This window comes from Corvus kubaryi, unplaced genomic scaffold (assembly GCF_017639235.1).
Source record: "Corvus kubaryi isolate FWS band 111438036 unplaced genomic scaffold, C.kubaryi_AGA036_p1.0 37382, whole genome shotgun sequence".
Taxonomy (NCBI): domain Eukaryota; kingdom Metazoa; phylum Chordata; class Aves; order Passeriformes; family Corvidae; genus Corvus; species Corvus kubaryi.
The window spans coordinates 6,272,873-6,294,577 of NW_024581124.1; the positions used below are offsets into that span (position 1 = coordinate 6,272,873).

At 48.7% G+C, this 21,705-nt stretch overlaps 1 protein-coding gene across 1 annotated transcript; it reads left to right on the forward strand.

Annotated features, from left to right (window-relative positions):
- Positions 1-2,427: 2,427 nt before the first annotated feature.
- RFLNA (refilin A) lies at positions 2,428-18,687 on the forward strand. Its single transcript, XM_042034969.1, has 3 exons — positions 2,428-2,889; positions 11,574-11,683; positions 13,385-18,687. Exons 1-3 carry the CDS (start codon positions 2,521-2,523, stop codon positions 13,797-13,799), a joined length of 894 nt encoding a protein of 297 aa, XP_041890903.1. The 5' UTR covers positions 2,428-2,520; the 3' UTR covers positions 13,800-18,687.
- The last annotated feature ends 3,018 nt before the right edge of the window (positions 18,688-21,705 follow it).

Below are 21,705 nucleotides of genomic sequence, written 5' to 3' on the forward strand. Positions count from 1 at the left end.
AACAATATCAACACTAGATGTGTGCAATGTGCCCTGCAGAACCAGCAGCACTTCTGCCAGTCATAAGTGAACAACCCTACCAGTGCTGGGGGATGCTCAGCAGAGCTTAGTGTCTTCAGCTGTTTTGAGCTCAGCAACTCCTAAACCATAACAACCACTTGTGAGCTGAACGCATGTTGTACTGAAATCTACCTTTAGAAACCTACATTATTTAGGTCCAGGAAAGACTGAATTGCAGTTTTCTCAAAACAAGAATCAGAAAAACCAGTCTCCCCTCGACTGCTCCCCAAGTTAAAATAGGGCTTTCTAGGATGAAAGGACAGTGCACTCACCCCTGCCCAGTGTCTCTTTGTCCTGCTCCTTTTTTCTCCGAGGAGGAAAGCAGCTCTGAAGACACTCCTTCCCCTTGCACACATGGTCTTGAGCCAGTTCAGGAGAGGGGCAGGGGAACTGGGCTGCAGGGGAACTGCTGGGTTAAATGCCTGACTTCACAGTGTTAACTGGCCAGAGAATCCTATTACGTGATAGGTAGCAAGCCAGGGACTAATTTATGGAAATTTTGACCTTCAGTCCCCTTTGACATTTTCAGATCAGCCATAGCCTGTGTGAGACATGAGAGCCCTTACAGTTAGGGGCTCTAAATCAGCCTGTGCAGCTGCTGGAGCCGACGAGCGGGTCAGAGGTAAGAATTCACTGAGGTTCGTGTGTGGGCTGCTCGGTGCCTGTTTGACATTTACAAATCAGTGACATTCCTCTGCACAGCTCAGTGCATACAAATCGCTTCAGTCACTCTGAGGAGGGCCCCTCATTTCAGTCAAAGGTGGGTTTGGGCATCCTTAGCCTTTCCTTTTGACTTCAGCAAGAACACATCCAAACAAATTCAGCTTTACCACCCTACAGTGGGACCTGCTCCCTCAGGAGGATGCAGTGGGGGGACTTTTAGGTTCAACCCAACCTCCAAGGACTTTGCACCATCTCCATGGTTTGGGTGTGAAGCTTTTATCACTAGTTACAGTATCAGACCCCTCACATTTTCATTAGTTGCCACAACAAACATTGTGTTTGTCCATTTTGTACCACAAACAGACACGGTCTCATTCCACTGGGTGCTGGGCCAATGACTCGGACCAAGAGAAGGCCAGTTGGATTTCAACAGTTTCCCATGGAAACCTATTTGCCACGAATAAAGCTCCACTGGGCTGAGCCATATGAGTGGGCTTGCCCCAGATTTCTCACAGTCTAGACTCTATGTAGAGAGAACACATGATGAGAAAAACACAACCAGGGCTGTGGACAAAAGAACATTAGCCTCAGCCAGTTATTGTGCAACAAATGACCATATTGGCTTCAGCCAGCCTGACCTGTTTAACCGCTGCTGCTTCTCTGAACCCTGAGGGTTAATATGGACTCTCCGTTCCCCTCCATGCTGGCAGTGCCTCTGGCACACGCTGCTTCTCCTGGCTAGAGGCTGTGCTGCGATTTGGGATGCCCTTCCATGGTGTTTATGGTGGCTTTGACCACACGATGGCTGGGATAGGGAGGCTGACTCCTTGGTTGTGGACCAGAAGCTGTGGAGCCAAAGAAAGAGGTGTGAGGGAGCAGAAGGGGTGAGGGCTGCCATGAGGGGGATATGGTGGGTTTGTGCACCTTGGTAGCCAAGGCTGCCATGGTGACCTGCTGCCTTGGTGAAGCCACCCTTTGCCACCTCAAAGTGAAGATGGCCAGTGGCTCTCAAAAGAGTCTCTTCCCTCACGCTCACAACACTGAGGCTACTTGGGGGGTGTGGGGGTGAAAGAAGGACGAAAATCAGAACTGAGGGGAAAATCAGCTATGAGTGAGGGAAAACTTGGGACAGCAGCGAGGGAATGAGCAGAGGCAAGCTGTGGCCCTGTGACGGCGTGGTGTGTGTGGCAAGGCCCCTTTCCCCGCCTTGGAGTGTGCAGAGATCGAAGAGGGACAAAAATCAGAACGAAGGGGAAAATGGAACGTAACCGAGAGAAAACTCGGACATCAGTGAGGGAATGAGCAGAGGGCAGCCGCAGCCCATGAGCAGGTGTGTGGCGCGACCCCTCTCCTGCCGGCCGTGCGCGGGGGCTGCCCCGTCCCCTCAGGGGGGAGAGGGCGGGCGGGCGGCGCCGAACGCGCTCCGTGCCTGGGAAGCGCCCGAGAACGTGCGGCCGGGACAGAGCTGGGGGGCCGGGGGAAGGGGAGGGCGCTCCCCGACTCCCTCCCACCCTCTCCGGATAAATGCGCCGCCGGGAGGCGGCGGGCGGCGCAGCTGGTGGACGAGCGCGGCGCGTCCCTGTCCCGTCGCCGTCCCGTCCCCCGCCGCGCCCAGCGCTCCCTGCCGGCGGGGCCGCCCCGGGCGCTGCCGCGCGCACTCGGCTGCGTCCCCGCGGGGCTGGGCGGGGGGATCGGGCTTCGCTTCCCTTCCCCGGGAACGCCTGAGGGCGGGGGCGGCCGGGCGGGCAGGGCCAGGGCCGGTGGAGGGGAGGCGGCCGGGACACCCCGGTCTGGCTGATGCTGGCGCTGCCCCGCGCAGCACCGGGCTCCGGCAGGCTGGTAGCGGCGGTCGGGACTCAGGAGGGGCCCCCCGGGCTCCCTTCCTCTTCCCTCCCTCCGCGGCGGGCGGCGCTGGAGGATTTTCTCCCGCCGCGGCCCCCTCGCTGTCCCCCAGACATGGTAGGTCACCTCCAGCTGCAAGGGATGGACGAGAGCCTGAAGGAGAAGAGCCGGGAAGGCTTGCTGGACAGCCCGGACTCGGGGCTGCCCCCCAGCCCCAGCCCCCCCTTCTACTCCCTGTCGCCCGGTGAGGGCCGAGCAGGGGGCAGCGGCGGTGCGGAGCCCCCGGCCCCGGGCCACCGGCGAGAGGCCAAGGACGGCAGAGTGGTAAGAGCCAAACCCGGGCACCGGGCTCTGTTCCCACCGGGTCCCGCGGGGGAAAGGCTGGCCGAGCCCCGGAGCGGGGGGCAGGCAGGAGGGCGCCTGTGACCGCTGCCTGGGCACCCCTGGGCTGAGTTCCCCCCGCAGTGCCCCTCCGCCGGCCGAGGGCACTCCGGGCTGCCTGTGGCGGCTGCAGTCCGGTGTTGGCAGCTCCGCTGCTGTGCCAGGCAGGGCTTGGTCCAGTGCCGGGCAGGGTTTTTGGATACACGCACAGAGTGTTGGCAGTTTGGCTGGGTGAACCCTAATAACGGTGTGGGAGTGAGACCCAAGTCGAACCAGGCTCCCCTGCCCACCTTCGGAACAGAAAAGTGTAATTGCTTTCTCAGTGACACTGCTCTGCCTGGTAGGTACAGGTTGGAGCTGCATCCATCCGGACCGAGGCAGGGTCTTCTGGCTCCCAGCCATCATTACGCCCTGGCATCCCACATCTGGTTTGTGAGGAGCGTGGAGCGACGTTTGCTGGAGCCCTGGCTGAAAGAAAGCCAGAAGTGCCTGTTAGCTGGGGCAGGGTAGGGATGTGTGTCCGGGGAGCTGGTGCGGGACAGACTCTGGGAAAGGCTGTGTGCTGCTGCCCTTTGCTGGAGCGGGGCTTTGTGGCATGAGCCTTCGTGAAAGATTTGTTCGCTGGCGGCTGAGCGGAGCCAGGGGTAGTGGTTTGTAAGCTCAGACAGCTGGCAGGGCACCGCAGCTTTCGGTCAGCCTGATGCAGTGCCAGTGAAGCGGTTGAATGTGGAGTAGGATTTGGGTAGATTTATTATGACCATTATTCTGCTTTATTTGTTTATTTCTATCCCTGAGATATAAAACCTGTTTTAAAACACAACGTTCAGAGCATAAGCGGTGGTGGTGGAGGTTTTTAAAAGATGATTAAAGTTCTTCCCCAGGGCTCTTGAAAAAAATTTTAAACATGTATAAAAGATGTTTGTAGGTGTATTCAACGTGGTTAATTGGCATTTATATGGAATGAGAACTGCAGCACAAATTTTTCCATGAGAAAAAATTATCTACCTATGGTTTAGTGACTATTCAAAGACTTCTTTCCCATAGAGACATTTTGCAATGACTCCTCACACCCTTGTGCTCTTTCTCAAGCTCTAAGGCTGTCTGGGCATATTATTGAAAACTACCTTTTACTCCTGAACATGCCAAAACCTTCCCCATGAACAATGACTCCTCACAGTGGAGAGGGTGTGAGGTGTTATTACAAAAGTCAAATCTCAAACCTGCTAACGCCGCAGTTCCTAATATGGAGCCTTACCTGCAGATGCCTGGGCGTGTGTGCCATGTCGATGGGAGTGTTTATGTACAAAGTTACCCACACACCTCTGATTTGGCAGGATCAGGCTGTTGCTGTGTGTCTGTATAATAAAATGGGGGAGGAAGGTGCGTGAAGGCTGCTGGACCAAAAACCAGCAGGGGTGGAGGTGTCTGCAAAACTCTGAAATGGGGATATGACAGTCTCCACTCCAGCAATATGACAGTTGGCCACCACTCCACCCAATAAAGACCTTGGATATTGAAGAAGAAAGGGCATGAGAAAATTTATTTCAGTTCGTGGGCTGTTAGGATTGAGAGTTTCAGTGCTTGACTCCTCCAGGGAAAAAAGTTACTCCTGTGATCTGTATAAGGTAATACTAAGTTTTCCAATTATTTTGATCATTAATGAACATTTTAGACACTTCAGAAAAGCTCACACTGTAGATGTTTCTAAATTTTGTATCACATTGCAAGGGCAGCCCTGGGCTCCTGCTTATAGTATGGGTTCCATACACTGGGGGTATTTCCATGCTCTTAGCAGGTACAGAACGTTGCAAGGGTCCAAATGCTGAAACGAGTTGGACTGTATTATTTGGAGTGGTGCTGGGCTCTGCTCTTTAACTCTGTTTGGTCCACGGCAAAATAATGAAGTAAATAGGAATTTTCACTCTATTTGACTACAGAGAGTTTCACTTCCTCTCATTTCCACTGTGCAAATACTGTACTTGCAGCTGTTATTAAAGCAGGAAAAATATGGAGAGCATTGCTTGCTTCATACTTCTAAATTGCAGTGTCTAATTAGCTTTAATTTTGCCGTTTAACAAGGGCTTGCAGATCTATGAGCAGTTATGCAACCCATGAATGTGCTTCTGTTTAAGTCTACTCCTCTGCTGTTCATCAGAGCATGCAGAATTGGCAAATCAATAATTGCAGCTATTTGCACACCAAGAAATGCTTTTTTTAATCGCCTGTTATATTAGTGTTTGTTTTGCTTATAAACGTGACAGAGCCAGGAACACAGCCTGCACTCTTTGTGTTGGAATACTATAAAACCATATATAAGCTCAGTCACCAACAGCCAAAGTTCCAGTATGTACAGTTACAATAAATTGCTGTCAGGTGAAGGAAACAACATTCCAGATCTGAGTGAAGTATTTCATGCTATTCTTTGCTGCAGAACTATCAAACCACCAGTCTGAACCCAGTTGCGTTCCTCTGCAGCCAGCTATTTTGCTCCAACCTCACAAATATGTTACAGAATTTTTCTGCTTTAGGGCAGCCCTTCTCATGCAGACTAAAAGGGTATTGCATGCTCTTATCGAAGACTTTCTTGTGTGTAAAATCTGTGCTCTCTCTGCTCTGTGTTATTAACTGTGACTCTGAAAAAGTAAACTCTCTGCTCTTTAATAAGCACAACTTTGTTTCAAAGACAATGCACCATTTATTCACATTTAACCAGCCAATTTGGGAACAGCTTTGGGATCCAAGAAAATATGAAAGGCAATTTAGGGCCAGAGTCATAAATACCACAAGTTCAACACCATTTAGGGACTTTTTTTCCCCCCGTGTTTTACTTGTAGTGCAGAATAAATTTGCTTTTATTTCTTCAAATAAAGTCCATGTAGGAAATTTGTCAAGTGTTTTGTGCTTAAGTGCAAATATCCTAAGGAAAATAGAAGGTGACTTTTACCTAGTTCTGCCTTTTAAATCTGAAGCATTATTAAATTGATTCTTATGACTTAGGTTACTGAATTCTCTAGGCTGTGCCTGTAAAGCTGGGCCAAAAGGAACAGAAGTACAACAAAATAAATCCCTAATAATGTGCACAAAGAAGCAGTTGCTGCAAGCGTAGGGAATGAAATGACATCAAAGTCATATCTGCTTAGAGTTTTCCCTGTTGTTCTTGGCCTGGGATGTAGATTTAGGCTACAAGAACTGCTTTTGGACTGTGCTGAAATATGTGCTTTGCATTCATTGCACAACTCCTAATGGATATCAGGGGACATCAGGATCACATTCATCTGCAGAACTATCAATCCTACCTTCTTGAAGCAGCAGATTTTTTGTTCCTTCCCAACAGTGAAAGAAACTTTTGCCACTGCAGTGAGTTCCTTTTTCTTTGTAAGACTTAAGTATTTGTGCACTCAACCTGCCTCAGTGAGTACTGACTTCTGTGGGGCTATATCCCAGTGAATCAGCTGTAGGGATGTAGGGAATTTCTACTTACATTCAGGATGCAAGAATGGTTCAGAATCACTCTTGTGTGGTGGGAGGAGATTCCAGCTTCATCTCAAGTATGGAGAAGGAGACCTCCCCCCTTGGCACAGCCTTCACAGACAACAAGTGTGTGCCAACCCTATTAGTGGCTCATAATAAAAAAACCCAAAAAACCCAGAACATCTCTTCCTGACATGCAGCATTTTGAAGACCCCTTCTGTCACAGAGCCAGCATCTCATCCTACACTGACAGTGCTCCGGGAATGGGACGATGTCTTGTAGGGACTGGGTGGGGAACGTGGCCATCAAAGGCTTTCCATATGTAACTTCCAGACCTGCCAACACCTACAGTGAAAGCACACGTGAGAGGGAGGCCCAGCAGCCCGGCCTGAGCCAGCCTGCAGCCCGCACACGAGGCAGGGGATGTGACTCTCCAAGGCTGTGTTGGTCCCAGCAGCTCTGGGAAAGCCCCAGGCTGGTGTGGGGAGCGAGCCACCCATCTGGCACCACAGCAGGGTTTGCCTCAGGGCTTGTTGGCAGCCTGGCATCCTGACCCACTTCCAAGCTGCTCCCATGGGGCTGCATCCTGCAGGAATTCCCCCGGCAGGGGCTGGTGGTGACTTCAGTTCTACCCTGTGTCCTCTCCTGGCAAAGGACAAACCCACCTGGCTGTTCCCTGTCCCTCAGCCCCATGCAGTTCTGGATATGCACCCCCTCCTCTTCCTTCTTGGTGAAGAACAGGGAATGGCTGTGGGCCTCACTTGATCTGCCTCACCTGATCTGACAGATGTCCCTTTGGGGCAGATCAGGGAAATGGGCATCAGGATCTCATCATCTGCTCTGAAAAGTGTGGCTCTGATGAAAGACATTGAGGGTGATGTCTTCTAGCTGTTGAATTTCCATTGTGTCCCTGCGTAACCCTGTGGACAATAAGCAAAGCAGCACACATTTCCCACTTGAAATAAAAGAGGGAGATAAGCAGGAAGGATGTAATTCTTTGAAATAATAAAGCCCTGCTTTCTACCTGAGGTTTGCATTTACTGTTATCACCTCCCAATATAATCTCATCCGGCTCTAGTATAAATTACTCGTAATGTGCAATACGTGCAGATATTGGGAAAATAAATGGTCTGTTAAACAAATATTGCTTATCTTCTAGAGCGGAGAATGTAGATGTGTGTCAAATAACTCAGCCAGATCTTTCATTATAGCTGTAAATAACAGCTGAGTAAAGTGACATTTTCATGGACCTGACATGTTACCATAGTGGGAAAATGTGGTGAGAGATTTGCTTATGCCCTAGCTAAGTTAGGAGCTGGGAATTTGGGAAGCTATATCCTGTTTGTAGCCCTGACACTTGGAAAGCTGTTTCCCCTTACAGTCCCTAGAGGTCTAATGCCACATCTTAGTGCCTTCCTTATAATGACCATAGCAGAAGGAGTCGGTCAGTTCTGGTTCTTTGTGCTCTCTGGGGAAAGGTTTTGGGGGTTTATTTATTTCAAGTCACGTTAATTTCCTTTCCTTTTTCTTGCTTTGCTGCCCAGAATTTGGCAGCTGAAGAGCAGTCAATGCTGTCGTTGAGCTGTAGATTGAATTCCGTTCAGCAACCAGTTTTATCTGTGTTTATCTATCTGCTACTTGCAAAAAGCAGAGTTTAGCTGCCCAGGCCGTTACATGCCTGAAAGGCATCAGAGTTAAGGCAGAGGGAAAAATGCAGCCAAACAAGAAAGCTCTTCAACTTTTTAATAATACTGTAACTCTTTGCTGGTTAAAACAAATTATGTACTGGAAAAGAAATAAAAATAATAGCACAATAACTGCTTAATATTCACCTTGGATCTATTTTGTAAACATGGGAGTCACTTTTTTGATCTCTCCAGTATCTTTCATTTTGTCTTCTCAACCTTCCTTGCCTACCAGACTCTTTCTGTCCTTGCATGAAGATGGCAGGGTTGTGGTGGCTTTTGTGGAGCTGCATCTGGTAAGTACCAGCACAGCTCCAGTTCCTGGGGACAGATGAATCAGGTCCCCACTGCAGCGTTCCAGCACAGCAACCCTTGGATAGACAGACCTTGACTGTGGATCACTTGTGGATAGCCTGGTCTGAAGTGATGTGGGCTTCTCCTCCTCACCATCAGTGACCCCCAGGAGTGTGCAGCAACCTCTGCTCCCTGCCAGCCTATCCATAGGGCAGGATAATACAGAAACCTGCCTTATTTGTGGAGTGTCTGGAGATCACCAAGTGATTCCTGGAAACGAGCCAGGGATCATGATTTTCTCAAGGGAGCTCAGCAATCCAGTGCTCCTCTTCTTTCAGCCATTCCTGTGCAGAAGGAAAAATAATTGAGTCAGTATTTTTTTTGACAGAATATTTTTGTTTTGTTTTCTTCCTTAAAGCAGATTGGAAGGAGTCAAACTCTTGCCAAAAAGCCAGCTTTTGACATGTGCCAAGCATATAACATTTCAGCCCCAAAGACAAATCTTTTGGAAAGCTCATATCCCCTGTTCCTTGCTTCCCAGCTCCAGGTGACTTGCAGGAGCCGACATTTCAGAACAAACATCATTGGAGGGAAAACAAAATGTCACCTGAAGTGCCTTTCAATGGCTACCGTGTGAAACCTGTGGTTGCTGTTTTAGTGACCCCTTCACGCCGTGCAAGCAAATCAGTTGCTGTTTGGTGAGCAGCCTGCAGGGTCTTTCAGATCTCTATTTTTAGGCTGTGCTTTGTAAGTTATTTACATCTTCTATGTGCAGACTTCCAGGTGACTTCAAGGTTTCTGACCTGCAGCAGCTCATGGTACTACTCGAAGAGAAGTCTGAGTCTGTAATGCTCTCGACAGGCAGTAGAAATCCTGGCTTTGGCCTGCCAATGTCTGCAGTTCCAGCTTTCTAAACTAAGCCGAGCCTGCAGGTCTGAAGGTGGTGCTTATCTACAGCGTGTGAAATGCCTTTTGCCACCCTTCCCTGCGCAGAGCAAGGTTAACTGTAACCCCAGTGGAAGCAGTCTCATCATCGCCCCATCCAGAGCTAACCTGGAGAACACTTAATCCTGCTCTCGCCAAGTTCAGCAGCAACTTTTTGACTCTGATTGATGTCAGTCATGCATGCCAGTGCCTCCGTTTCTCTGTGCACACTGGTATTGTTTCTGCAGCGTGTTCTTGTTTCCTGTTCTCTGCAGTGGGACCTGTGCTTTCCACAGACGGGGATTGCCCACGCTCTGACCGAGCAGCACCCCCGGCGCTCAGCGGGCTGGGAAGGCTGTTCCCATACACACGCTGGGGGCCAGATGCCCCAGCAGTGTTCCTGCTAAGCCACAGGAAAGGCTTAGTCTCCCGCATGCTGGGGATGTTCAGAGCACACTTAGTGTCACCATTTGTTAGCAAGGAGTGTGAAGGTTTGTTTCCTGGAAGCCCTTCTTTGAAACTGCTTCTTTAAAGGAGGAGGGACACGTATCCCCAGCCCTATTTCCTTCATCAGTTCAAGCAATCTGCATCCCTCTGCAGGTGATCCCGCAAAGGGCAGCCTGCCTGCTGTTCACAAAGCTCACGAGCATGTGCAAATGGTGTTTGACTCCTGCATCCAACTGAACCTCTTCTTTTGTACAAAATGTCTTTAGAAAGAGCTCCGGCCATGTGCAGACTGTTACAAGCTGGATATTTGCACCCCTGTGAACCAAGGCTTCTCTGATGTAAACAATTCACATTTCAGAAGCAAAGAGCTTTATTTACAACCAGAAAGGCTGCCCTTGCCCTCCCCTGTCAAGAGTGTTGAAAGCAATCCAGGAATGAACTTTGCCTTTTGGCCAGTGTTTGGTAGGGAGGGTGAACATGTATATATTTTTTTCTTCCTCCCCCCCCCCCATGCAAATACTGTTCTGTTTTGACAATGGAACAGAAATATTCAATCAAAAAGGGGGGTTGGCCTTTATAATACAACTTTATAGTACAACTTTACACAGCAGTAAAGTGCAGGGGTATTTCAGTATGAAAAGAAGAAACAGCTTTGTGGCTTTGGGATACAGAATTGAAGGGCTTGGCAAATTCAGATGGGGCAGTGACATCTTTTGCCTTAGCCTGAGGCAGAAAGCCCAAACCAGTAGAGGAAAGCAGACCTCAGCTAGCCATCTACAGACCCTGCACAGAGGCTGCCAGCCATCTCCTTTAAAGAGATCCTGTGTCCCTGTGTGTCATAAATATCTGCTGACAGAAAAGTAGTGGCAGAGACTGAAACCTGCAGTGACATTTTTCCAGGAAGGCAGGATTAGGCTTAATTAGCTGTTGGGTTTGGTCCAGGCACCAGACACAGGATCCCCATATGTGGGAACTGGTGTTTAGGAGCACTCCAGTATAGAGAAGTGGGATTACTCATTTCTGTGGTGGGCAGAGGAGCCTAGGCTGGTCTGTGACAATTTGTCAGAGTAAGTAAGTTCACGGTGCAATTAGTCTTAAAAATCCAGTTTTCAGTGTCATGAATTTGAGCCGCTCCATTCATTATAAAGTCCTGGCTTGCAACTGGCTTCCTACATTGCAGAGGCCACAAGGTGCCCCAGTGTCTCACCCCACCCTCAGTTTTATGGTTAACAAGAATGTCCTTTGGAGCACAAGAGCCATTTTTGGCACAGAGACTTCAGGAACAGCAAGTCTGTCACTTCCTCTGCTGGATTGTTGCAAGGGATACATGATTTTATGTACGTATTTGTGCATGTATCTATAAAAATATATATACATGTCTCACTTAAGTAGACCTACATCCTTTAAGTCAGCAGCCTTAGGCCCTATCTGTGTGTTAGGTCAGACATGGAGCACTTCTCCATGCTGACATATTCTGAGTATTTCTAAGACTTGTTAGTTCCTAGCCAGTAAAGGCAATATCAGGGCTAAAGAAAACTCAAAAACAACTGCTATTCCTCTGAGAAACAAGAAAGGAAGAAGGAAAGGCAAGGCTAAATTTCAGCAAACAGATACTGAAGCATGGAGTGGCAGAGATGTGGGCACAGTCACATACCTGGGAGGTGAGCTGGGGCAGAGGGAGGTGTTGGTAGGTGAGGACAGTCCAGGTGTTGTGTTAGGCTGCTCAGCTGCCAGCCACAGCACGTTATGAACTGTGCCAGCCCCATCTGGTGTGTCCCAACGCTTGCTGTGCTCTCCTTCCTGCAGATGCCTTACCTGCTCCTGAACCTGTCCATGCCAGAGATAAGGCCTCGAATGTACCCTGTGTTTTTTGGAGAAAGCATTGAGGTCAACCCTGAGCCCATACAGGAAATCAGGTACAGATGGGATTGGGTGGGTAGATGGGGATTTCTGTCTTTTTTTCTGGTGCTTCTGCCAAGAATTAAAATGTGTTTACAAATGGGAGTCATGGTTATTTTGATGGAAAGGGAAGGACAGGTGGGAGGGTAGTTCCTGAATTAAAGACACTGACAGCAGCAGAGGCAGAGGGGAGGAGGCAAGAACTGGAGGGAGGTTTCAACAGAAGGCAGCTTTCCTTCCAAGGCCAAGTCAAATCCAAGGCTATGAGAGAAAACCATTACCATCTGTGGGCTTGATGGCCTCCACTAAGTAATCTGATGGTCTTCATACCGTTCCCAGATGACTCGTATCTTCAGAAGGAGCAACACCCTTCTAATTGGCACCTGTTTTTGTTCGCTCTTGCCGCAGAGAAACCAACATTAGACAGCCCACAGGGACTGAATGAGCTCCTCCTTGTGAGGAGATGGTCCCTCAAGCCAGTGATGGAGATGTTCTGCCCTCCTGTGGGGCTGGTGCTGTGGCCGATGGATAAATGTTGGTCTTTGCTCTTCTTTTACTCTTTTGCTGGTGTGGAATGTACCCTGCAAACAGCACGGAGCAGTTACACACAGCTTGGGGCAGGGACAGTGGGAGGACTGTAAACCCAATTCCTACCCCTGTCAACCTATGCAAACTTCTCTCTCTGGAAATGTACCCCAGTAAATCTCTGCTGGCTGAGGAACTGCCAGCGGGCATGTTTTTATGGTGATTACATCGGAGCCTTGTTTTATGTGTGCTGAATGACTTGCTTACACCCTAGCTGTGCAAAATACATTACAGCAGCTCAGATTACACGCGGTGCACAATCAGTCAGCCCCCTTCTGGGTGGAGGTAATGACAAGCACACACCCAGCTTTTAATCTTTTTTACGTGGAGCTGCACATTCCTTGGCTGCTGATTGCTGGAGGAGCATTTGGGGAGCGGGGAAAACCAGTGGAAATCCTGCTGTTCCCCATGGCTAGGGATTCTAGGAAAAGCCCTTTTTGTGGTCTGGTGCCCACACATCCCTTTTGGATGAGTGCAGAAAAAAGGCAGGGCAGTGACATCCTACCTTTTGTGGTTCTCCATCTGTTGGCAGTTCAGGTGGGCCAATTCCTTTGAGAGCAGTGGCTCGGGTGTTGGGCAGCCATAACCCACAATATCCTTTTGCTTCTCCTGCTCTTTCAGCATTTCTTGGATTTTCTGTAGGCTCCAACAAGCAACCTCACCCCTCATCTCCCAGCACTCAGATTTTAGCTGGTTTGGGCATTTTTGTGCAATGATGGCAAGGTGGTATAAAGAAATAAAGACAAACAGCCTTGACAGCTCAACAAGACCATCACAGGGTGTTTGTGTGCCTCCAGTGTAGCCCTCAGGGCTGAGCTGAGGCCCCAGTGAGACCCACAGAGAAAACCAGAGGAAGAAGAGCGTTGCTTGGAGCCTGTGCAACAAGGTGTTTTCTACCCTGGTACGACCACATTGCAGAAATGCTGAGATGGATTCACAGCAAGGTGGGGTTCCAACAAGATTCCCCAGCAGGACAGAGTCCTCTTGGCTTTGGGTTTTGGTATCTGCCCCAGTGTCTGTGCAGTAAGAGGTGGTAAATGCTGCCAGCTTTGAAGGCTTATAGAAGAGTCCCTGCCTGTCTTACCTCCTTTGCTGCCTGGGCTGTGCTTCTGACTCCTTGCTGTCCTCTGTAGGTGCAATTCCGAGGTGAAGTACGACTCGGAGAAGCACTATCGGGATGACATCTTCTACGGCCCCATCCCCACCGTCACCACCTACAGCGAGACCATCATCGCTGCTCCCAATTGCACCTGGCGGAACTACAAGTCCCAGCTGACCTTCGAGCCCCGCCAGAAGCCGGTGAGGTTTCAGAGCACGACCATCATTTTTCCTAAGCGTGCCAAGAACATTTACCGGACCACCCTCAACTACAGCTTGGGTTGTGCCAAGCGCTGGTTTGCTTCCAGCGTGCAGCTGGAACTCTGCGAGGAAACCAACCCGTGCGGCTTGATGGCGACTGAATATTCATGGCTGGAGAAAGCAACGCCCTTGTCTCGGGCGAGGCTGAACTGGCTGGGAGGAGGTTTGCAGGGCACAGGATGGTTTTGATCAGTGAGGGGCTGGCTTGTATTTTGTGACGTTCCTGACATTCATGATCTGGATTTTATTTTTGGGGTTTTTTTTTCCCCGAGCATATCTATTTTTGGCTTGTGTTTAGATGAAATCAAGATGACAAAGGACCCTGTTACCCATAGCAGAGTGATGCCTTATGAGCTCTGTAGGTCTCGTCTAGCACATAGGTGAGAGTCACTGTAAGCTTCAGAGCTATTTTGGTCTCTGCAAAGGGAAGACCAACTGCAGAGTCAGCGTCTGGTCGGCCCAGCACACACCAGGCCAGATCTCTTTTAGAGCTGAAATGCAGAGGAGGTGGTTATTTGTATCAGTACATCACAGCTTGCTCCAACAGCTCATCTGAGTGAGAGCTGCCGTATTACAGCACCGCAGCCACCCCACTTGCTGAGAGGAGTGGAGACTGTCACCCCAAGAAAAAGAGGATTTAAACAGGTCCCCCAGCTCTTGCTAGCAGCTGGATGTTTGTATACCATAGGAAGACACAGCACAACCAGGAGATGGGAGAAGGGCCTGCCCTCATGCACAGACACATCTTCTGTGAGGCCAGCCAGGAGTAAGTGGGGGAGATTGAGGAAAATGAGCAGCTGAAGGGCCGGTTTCTAAAAGTGACCGAGTGATTTAGGAGCCCAGTGCCCTTTTATCAAAAGTATTGTCAGATCAAGTGTGCCATGCTGTTCACTGCCTCTAGCACCCAATTTAAGGGATCTGTATGCTCTTGCAGACCTTCTGAGTTTCAGGGTGTGGCTGTATTGCAGAGAGGAGTGTAGGGCAGGAAGATGCTCCCTGGCTTCAAAGAAACCAGGGCAGGGTTAACTCACCCTCCCAATAGTTTCCATATTTGTGGAAATATGGGCAGCTTTGCTTCCTGTGGAGGAGCAGCCAAACTTCCTCAGTGTAGAGCTTGAAGGATTGAAGAGCCCAAATCCATCCAGGTTTTCCTTAATCAGCCAGGCTGTAGCACTAAAAACAGGTACTTTGCAAACAGCTGAGCTGTCTCTGCAAAAGGACCAAGAAACAGTGAGCAGGAGTCAGTGCAGGCACCCTAAGGTAAACCATCCCCCCCTCATGAATCCCATCTCCTGGTATATCTTCACTTTGGTATCTTGCTGAAAGTCTGCAAGAGCCTGGATTCCCACAAACATATAACTTTTGAAAATAGCACGGAATTGTCTCCAAAAATCTCACCAAGAATTCTTGCATGCTGCTCAGACTTAGAAATAACCACACAGCTCCGGAAATTAATTTCCAGCTTTCTCTCTTCTAAACTTTCCATTTTGTTCCTGACTTGCTGTGAGTCTGATGGAGTTATTTCAGAACACAGCTGAGCAGCCAAGTCAGAAAGCCTATTAACAGTGTCAACAAGACGTAGCTGATTGCCCAGAACAGTTGACGCACAAACCCACAGAGATTAAAAAAAAAAATTCTGAAAAACTTGAAAAAATAATAAAATTAGTGACATGTAGAGATACTTTTTCCATCAGTTTCGAAAAGCAGTTGGTAAATGTGACCAGAACTGTGACCTTTATGAAACAGAGTTCTCTTGTTTAAAATGTAGCACAGTTTTTCCACCAGAGGTAAATATAAAGTCTTTAAATACAAACTTAAATCCTGACAGCTGAAGCATCATTAGTGTTGAAAGATGTGTGTTATGGCAGTGCTGAACTCTGCCTCTCTACTGGGAGTTAGGACTCGGTAGGGAGAAACCTCTCAAAGGATTTCCAAGGCTTCCACCTACTGTTGAATTCTTTACAGCAACACAAACAAAGATTATATTTGTTATTGGTCAGATTCTGCTGTCACTGTCTGTCAGCATCAAAGCCTGGAAACGCAGCATCTGCCTCCAAAGGGATTATTATGCCTGAAGCAACCCTTCTCCCCAGGGCTCCAGCAAACAGGAGTGCTGTGGAGCTGGCTCAGGCAGCAGGGAGTTGGCGCTTGGATGAACGTGGTCCCCGTGCAGTGAGCTCGGTGATGCGCTTATTGCTAGTTCATCTTGAGGTCTGTCCTGGTGGCCATGTGCTGCTGAGCGAGCCTTGGGAGCAGGGGAAATGCCCTTCTGCCTTCCTGGGGACGCGTGAAGGCTCTGGAGGGCTCATTCCACACATCCCTGAGAGTCTGTGCAAAGGGGCAGGTTTCCAAGCTGACAGCAGTGTAATCCAGGTCCAGAAGCAAGGCCGGTACTCACACCCAGGAGATCCCTGCACGATGACAGATTGGACTGCAGGCACCTCCACTGAGCAAGCACGGAGACAGGCTGACCTCAGAGCCAAGGGGATGCCAGACTCTCCCTGTTGTGACCACACATCAGGCTTTGCTCCTTTTAACAGCTGGATTATTCCCCTGCTTCGAGCACAAAGCTGCAGTTCTTGATCATTCTGGTCTTTGAGTGGGACAGGTTTTCCCCAGAAAAATCCCTTTCATCGTGACTGGCTGCAGGCTTCTGCCCGCTCTGTCCACTGTTAGTTCTGTTTCCTAAATATCAGCTGCAACATTAAAAAAGAATTCAAGGCAAGCCAAAAAAACCTAGTGTGCAAATACAAATCCAGCAGAGAGACTGAACCTCAACCTGGACTTTCACCACACAGGGACAGGGGCTGCTGAGGCAAAGTCTCACAGGTGGATGTGGCTCCCGGGAGAGTGCAGTGGAGGGCTGCATCCTTGGCACTGGAGGGTCCCACACGCCCAGCCCAGGCCTCTTTGAAGCTTCATGCTTTGTTTTCTCTGCAAATACACTAGAAGTGACCTAACATGCTCCTGCTCCTTTGAGTTTAAGCAGCTTTTCTGGTCTTGCCATGTTAGGGAAAAAATAAGAGAGAAAGCAGCTTGGGTTTCTAGGCCGCTGAACACATTTTGAGCTGTGTAGCCACGGTGGCTATGGTGGGACTATCACCCTGGACCACATCCAGACTGGGACATTGCCAAGTGCCTGAGATCTGGAGAAATTTTTGAAAAATCCCTTCTTACATGGTGTCTCCCATGGGCCCATCACGAGCTGCTTTTCTTCTCAGCAAAAGCTGGTGTTGGAAAGGGACTTTGTTTTTCCTGAGGTCAAAGAAACCACAGAGAGTCCTTGTCTGGGCACAGATCCCAACCTGCCTGCCCACCCTCTGCCCCTGCTGCTCCCATCCCTGTGGGCTGGGTTAGGCAGTGGTAGAAGAGCCAAAGTTCATCTTACTCATGACTGGGAGAAGTGATGACTTTTTTTGTTTTGCTTGAACACCAGAAACTGAATTGTGTTTTTGTGTTGCCAATCACTCTGGGCAGCCAAGAAGTGCCTTTTGCCATACCTGTAGTGTGTTTGTACATCTAAAGGGAACGAATGGTCCCACTAGGGAGCTGCTTTTCTTTTAAATGGAGTGTTGTTGATCTCAACCAACAGATCTTTGTTCTGTATATTTTCTCAAAGATACAAACCATAAATTTAGACCATGGAAAGGTGACTTTCCTTGAACAGCTGGGACTGTGGCTACCCTCTTTCTCCCCAGGATCCTGACGTGCATGTTGCACAGCCCTGCAAGCCTGATGGGTAAAGACAGACACTGCCTTTATCTTTTTTTTGACAGGGGGAAGATTGGTTTTTTTCAATATGGAAAGTCCCTATTCAAAGGTGGGGGGTCTCTCTCCCCTTCATCCCTATGATTCTTTTGCCCCAGAATGCAACAGAGCATGTTTGTGTCTGGTCTGCCTGCATTGCTGTCATTGCATTTGGGTCCAAAAAGATGAAACCCTAACCAAATACTGAACTTTCAGAAGCTGTGGAATATGTTGCACAAACCACAGGGAAACTTTGACCAAAAGTTTACTGCTTGTCTTTATTTTTTTGCCTTTTTCTTTTTTTTTTTCCTTCCTAAGCCAGCTCTACTTTTCTTAATGTGAAATACAGACAGATTTGCACCCTGGGTGCACACCTTCTGGGACTGATGAAATGGTGTTTGGGTGTTGATAGCAGTGTTTGAGTGAGCTGCTGGTCAGAGAAGTGAATGCTATTTACTATTTATGTTGAGTGTGTCTTAAAAAAAATGGGAAAGGTCACCAGAAGGCTAATGAGCAAAAGACTTTGTAGAGCAAACTGAAGACTAAAGACTGCGTGAATCTGAGCTAGAGGTGAATGGTTCTGTGTGTGAACACTGTGAGCTAGGATATTTAGCCATTGTAGTTTTAACCTGCCTCTTTTCTGTAGGAAGAGGCATCTTTGCCTTTCCTAGAGCTGAAACAAAATCAGATCCATCCTTTGTCACAGTCATTGAGTCCCGCTGAAGTCTGTGAGCATCAGCATTCCCCAGGCTCACGAGGCACTTTCTGTGTGTATCAATCAAACCTGCACAGAGCTGTGCCTCTGTGGGGATGGGGGAATGCTTTAGAGGAGCTGATGGATCTTCTTGTGGGATATTCAGATTTCTATTGCCAGATAAAGTCTGTTCCCTGAGGATCACCTGATCGCTTGTAAGTTGATCTGTTCTGAACACCTCCCATAAGGCTCCATAACCATTGGATTTTATAAGTCTTGGGAGGCACTAATTCTTTTTCAGATACTGTAATGGCCATCAAAATGAGCAAAGTATCCTACCATGTGAATTGTGACCTGAGGATGGGGTTGAAAGGTGTCTGAAGGTTAGAGAAGGAAGAAGAGAACTTACAAGTGGTGGAAATGCATAAGGATGTGTCATATTTTTATTTTTGTAAAAGTCTGATTCTCTAAGTGCTTGTAAAGCACTTTACTGTTGTATATGTGGTGATGCAGTAGCTCACAATATCCTTTTATTTTTGTATATTCCTTCCTCCACCATAATCCCTTTCTGTTCAACTCATAGAGAGTAATTTAAGAAGACAAAATTTATATATCATAATAAAATGCTCAAACTTTCATGCTGACGTATGCAGAGTTTCCTTCCTCTTCCTTATCCCTTTCCTTGGTGCCTAATGCCCCTTTCCCATCCAGGGGGAACGTTTCTGGTGTGTCCATCCCTTCCTGTGGATTTCAGCCCAGCTCCCTGTGGATGGGTGGCTGTGGCACAGTCAGTCAGTGCTGTGATGTGCAAACCCTGCTCTGCCTCGTGTGCCCAGGGAAAGCTGAAAAGCTGAGGAGGAACTCTCAGAGGCAGCTTTGCCTTTCAGGATTTCCCTGCTTGGCAGTTTGAGCATTTCTTCACTCTCAATTTCCCTCTTCTGCTTCATCTTGTTCTACTCAGCTATGAAGCCTTGGTGTTCGATCTAGACAATCCTCTCCCAGCTTTCCCATGGCCCTCAAAGACGGGAAGAACCAACACAATGCTTATTTCGTACCCAGGTATCCACATCCTAGTGCACTACTGGAATCCTCCTACGTCCTGGCTTCCTGAATCATGATGGTGGATGAGCTGCACTGGGGCTAAGACCCTGCCTGGCCATGAAGTGCATTCTAAAGCCATTGCTGTAAATGCCTCAGGCTCACCAGCCAGCCATTAGTAGAGCACTCCTTTGTCTTCCAAGACCCAAGATGTCTGCAGGGAGAATCTGACACTAATCCTTATGGAAAAATCATTGAATTTATAGGGATGAAGTCAATAGGCTTGGATGAAAACGGCTGTAAAACTCTAAGGAATGGAAAGGAGAAGCAAAGCCATGTTATGCAAGATGCTTGTTTCAGCTGCAGCGTAAGTGCCCGTGTCCACATCCCAAGCTTTTTGCCACAAATCATGGCTGAATTGCTCCTAGGATGAAGGATGGGAGACAAGCTCATGGCTAAGAACCTGAGGAAACACAACAACGTGGAGAAGGCAGGGGTTGTGCAGGCTGGGTGAGTTCACTGGCTGGCACCCAAATGCCAGATGAAGGACATGTGCATCCACTCCTGCTATTTAAATAAAACCATAAAATGTGAATGCTGTCCAATGAAGATTCCTGAGGTGGCAGCTAAATCCTCAGCAGCAAAAGCAGTATTAGATGCAGGATATGTGTTTTGGCAAGTGTGCTCAGATGAGCTAACCCCTAAGCTAGTGGCTTTTACTGTGCTAGTTGGATGCTGTAAATTTAAGCAGATGATGCTTGGTATTAGTTTTGCTCCTGGGATATTTCAGAGAGTAATTGCACATATCTCTGAGGGATTACAAGGTGCTGAAGTTATAATGGATGGACTTTGAATTTAAACTAGATGCCTTTAGGAACAGAAGGAAAGGTTTAGGCTGGTTTTACAGACAGCAAGAACGCTGAGTATAAAATGCCAAAAGCCTCACCTAAAAGAATTTGCTGATTATGGGCAGCTACAAATTAAATAATAGTAAAACTCCACATGCTGTGATTCCTATTCCACTCAACAAAGCAGAGCTGTAAGGAAACAATAGATGCCTTCATCAAATTTCATTCCACAGCTATTTACAGTCAACAAACAATGGAAAGATTTGCCAGAGAAAGAGCCTTACCTGATCCTGGAGCAGTAAAAACGTCCCCCTGCTGCCAAACCATCGGTTCAAACTATCATGTGCAAGACCTTGGGCTGGGTGTTTGCTCTCCATCAGCAGATGGCAATGTCACAGCCTGGACCTGCAGAGGTGTCTTCGGAAGTTCTAGGCAATGCCAAGCAGCTGGAGGTTATATTGTCCTCAAAAATGTCATGAATCTGCTGCAATGCGAAGGAATCACCAGAAGCATGCCTGGAATGATGGCTACCTACAGGAACTGTGTCTCCTCTGGTACAGGACACTGAACTGTCAATTAATCTGTCTCTGTGGGAGACTGGAATGGGAGACTGTTACAGCAGATACATCTCTGTCCCCTGAGCTGACCCTGTGGCTTCACAACTGCCTCCCCCAGGAGCCATTCCAGGGTGACTGAGCCCACCTGGGACGCTTCAGATGCAGCTCTGTGACCTCCTCGTGTCCTGTGCCGCAGGTTCAGAGCCTCAGGGGGCACCTTGGCTTCAGCAGTTGAGCCCCCAGGGTGGCTGTCTGGGGCCTCTGGATGCTTGGCATGGTGGCTGGATGGTGACTTCCCAGGCTGGCACTGCCAGCTGCCCTCAGCAGTGTCTGCCCAGCCATGGGATGGGGATCCAGTGCTGGTTTCCATCCCATTGCTTGGGGGAGCAATTCCCACATGCAGCCCCTGTAAATACTGCACAGCCTGGCAGGAACGTGGCTTGGCCACGCAGATTTGCCACCACACTGCCCATCCCCAGCTCTGTTTCTAAATCCCCTGGTCTGGTGACACTGGAGAGGAGCAAGGACCTGCCCCAAGGCTGCACATCTTCTGCCAAAGCACTGAGTCTCCTTCTCCTGGCAACAAGCCCAGCCACAGCAGGGAAACTAATGCAGGAATGGCTTGTTCTCGAGCAGGATAAAGGGTCCTGGAACTGCTTTTTTGGGGTGTAAGGAGGGAGTTTTATGAGCTCTATTTTCTGCTTCTAATAATGATATTGGATCTAAACAGTTCCACGCCTTAGAGTCCAAGACAGATGGGGAGTTCACATCTACGAGGATGAAAATGCTCATCCTGCCAAGCCTTTGATTCTCATCGTATCCTTCCTACCCTACAAACAGGCGGACAGCACATTTCTAGCATAAAAATATCCTCCTCTCCAGCTAACCACCTCCAGATTCCCTTCCTGAGCCTGTTCTGAGCCTGGTGGTTAGACATTTCAATATACATAAACATTCAGATCATCTCCCCAAGGTTCTTCCTGTCTCACAAGCAAATCCTGAGACCAGCAGCTATTTGTAGCTCCTTGAAATACAAATGGGATCAGGGCAGGGCTCCTTCCAGGTTGACTGCTGTGGTTGGGGCTCTCCATGCACCTCCCCAGGGCTCCTGGCTACATGCTCCCTTCACAGGACACTGAGATGCCCATCACCTCCTTCTCTGGAGACCAAACTGCTCCAAACACCCCGTGTGTGGCTGCTGTTGAAGGTGT

Coding starts and splice junctions, on each gene's coding strand:
- RFLNA (XM_042034969.1), top strand. CDS start 2,521: ATGCTGGCGCTGCCCCGCGCAGCACCGGGCTCCGGCAGGCTGGTAGCG. Junction 2,890..11,573: donor AGGCCAAGGACGGCAGAGTG/GTAAGAGCCAAA, acceptor TCCTTCCTGCAG/ATGCCTTACCTGCTCCTGAA. Junction 11,684..13,384: donor GAGCCCATACAGGAAATCAG/GTACAGATGGGA, acceptor TGTCCTCTGTAG/GTGCAATTCCGAGGTGAAGT.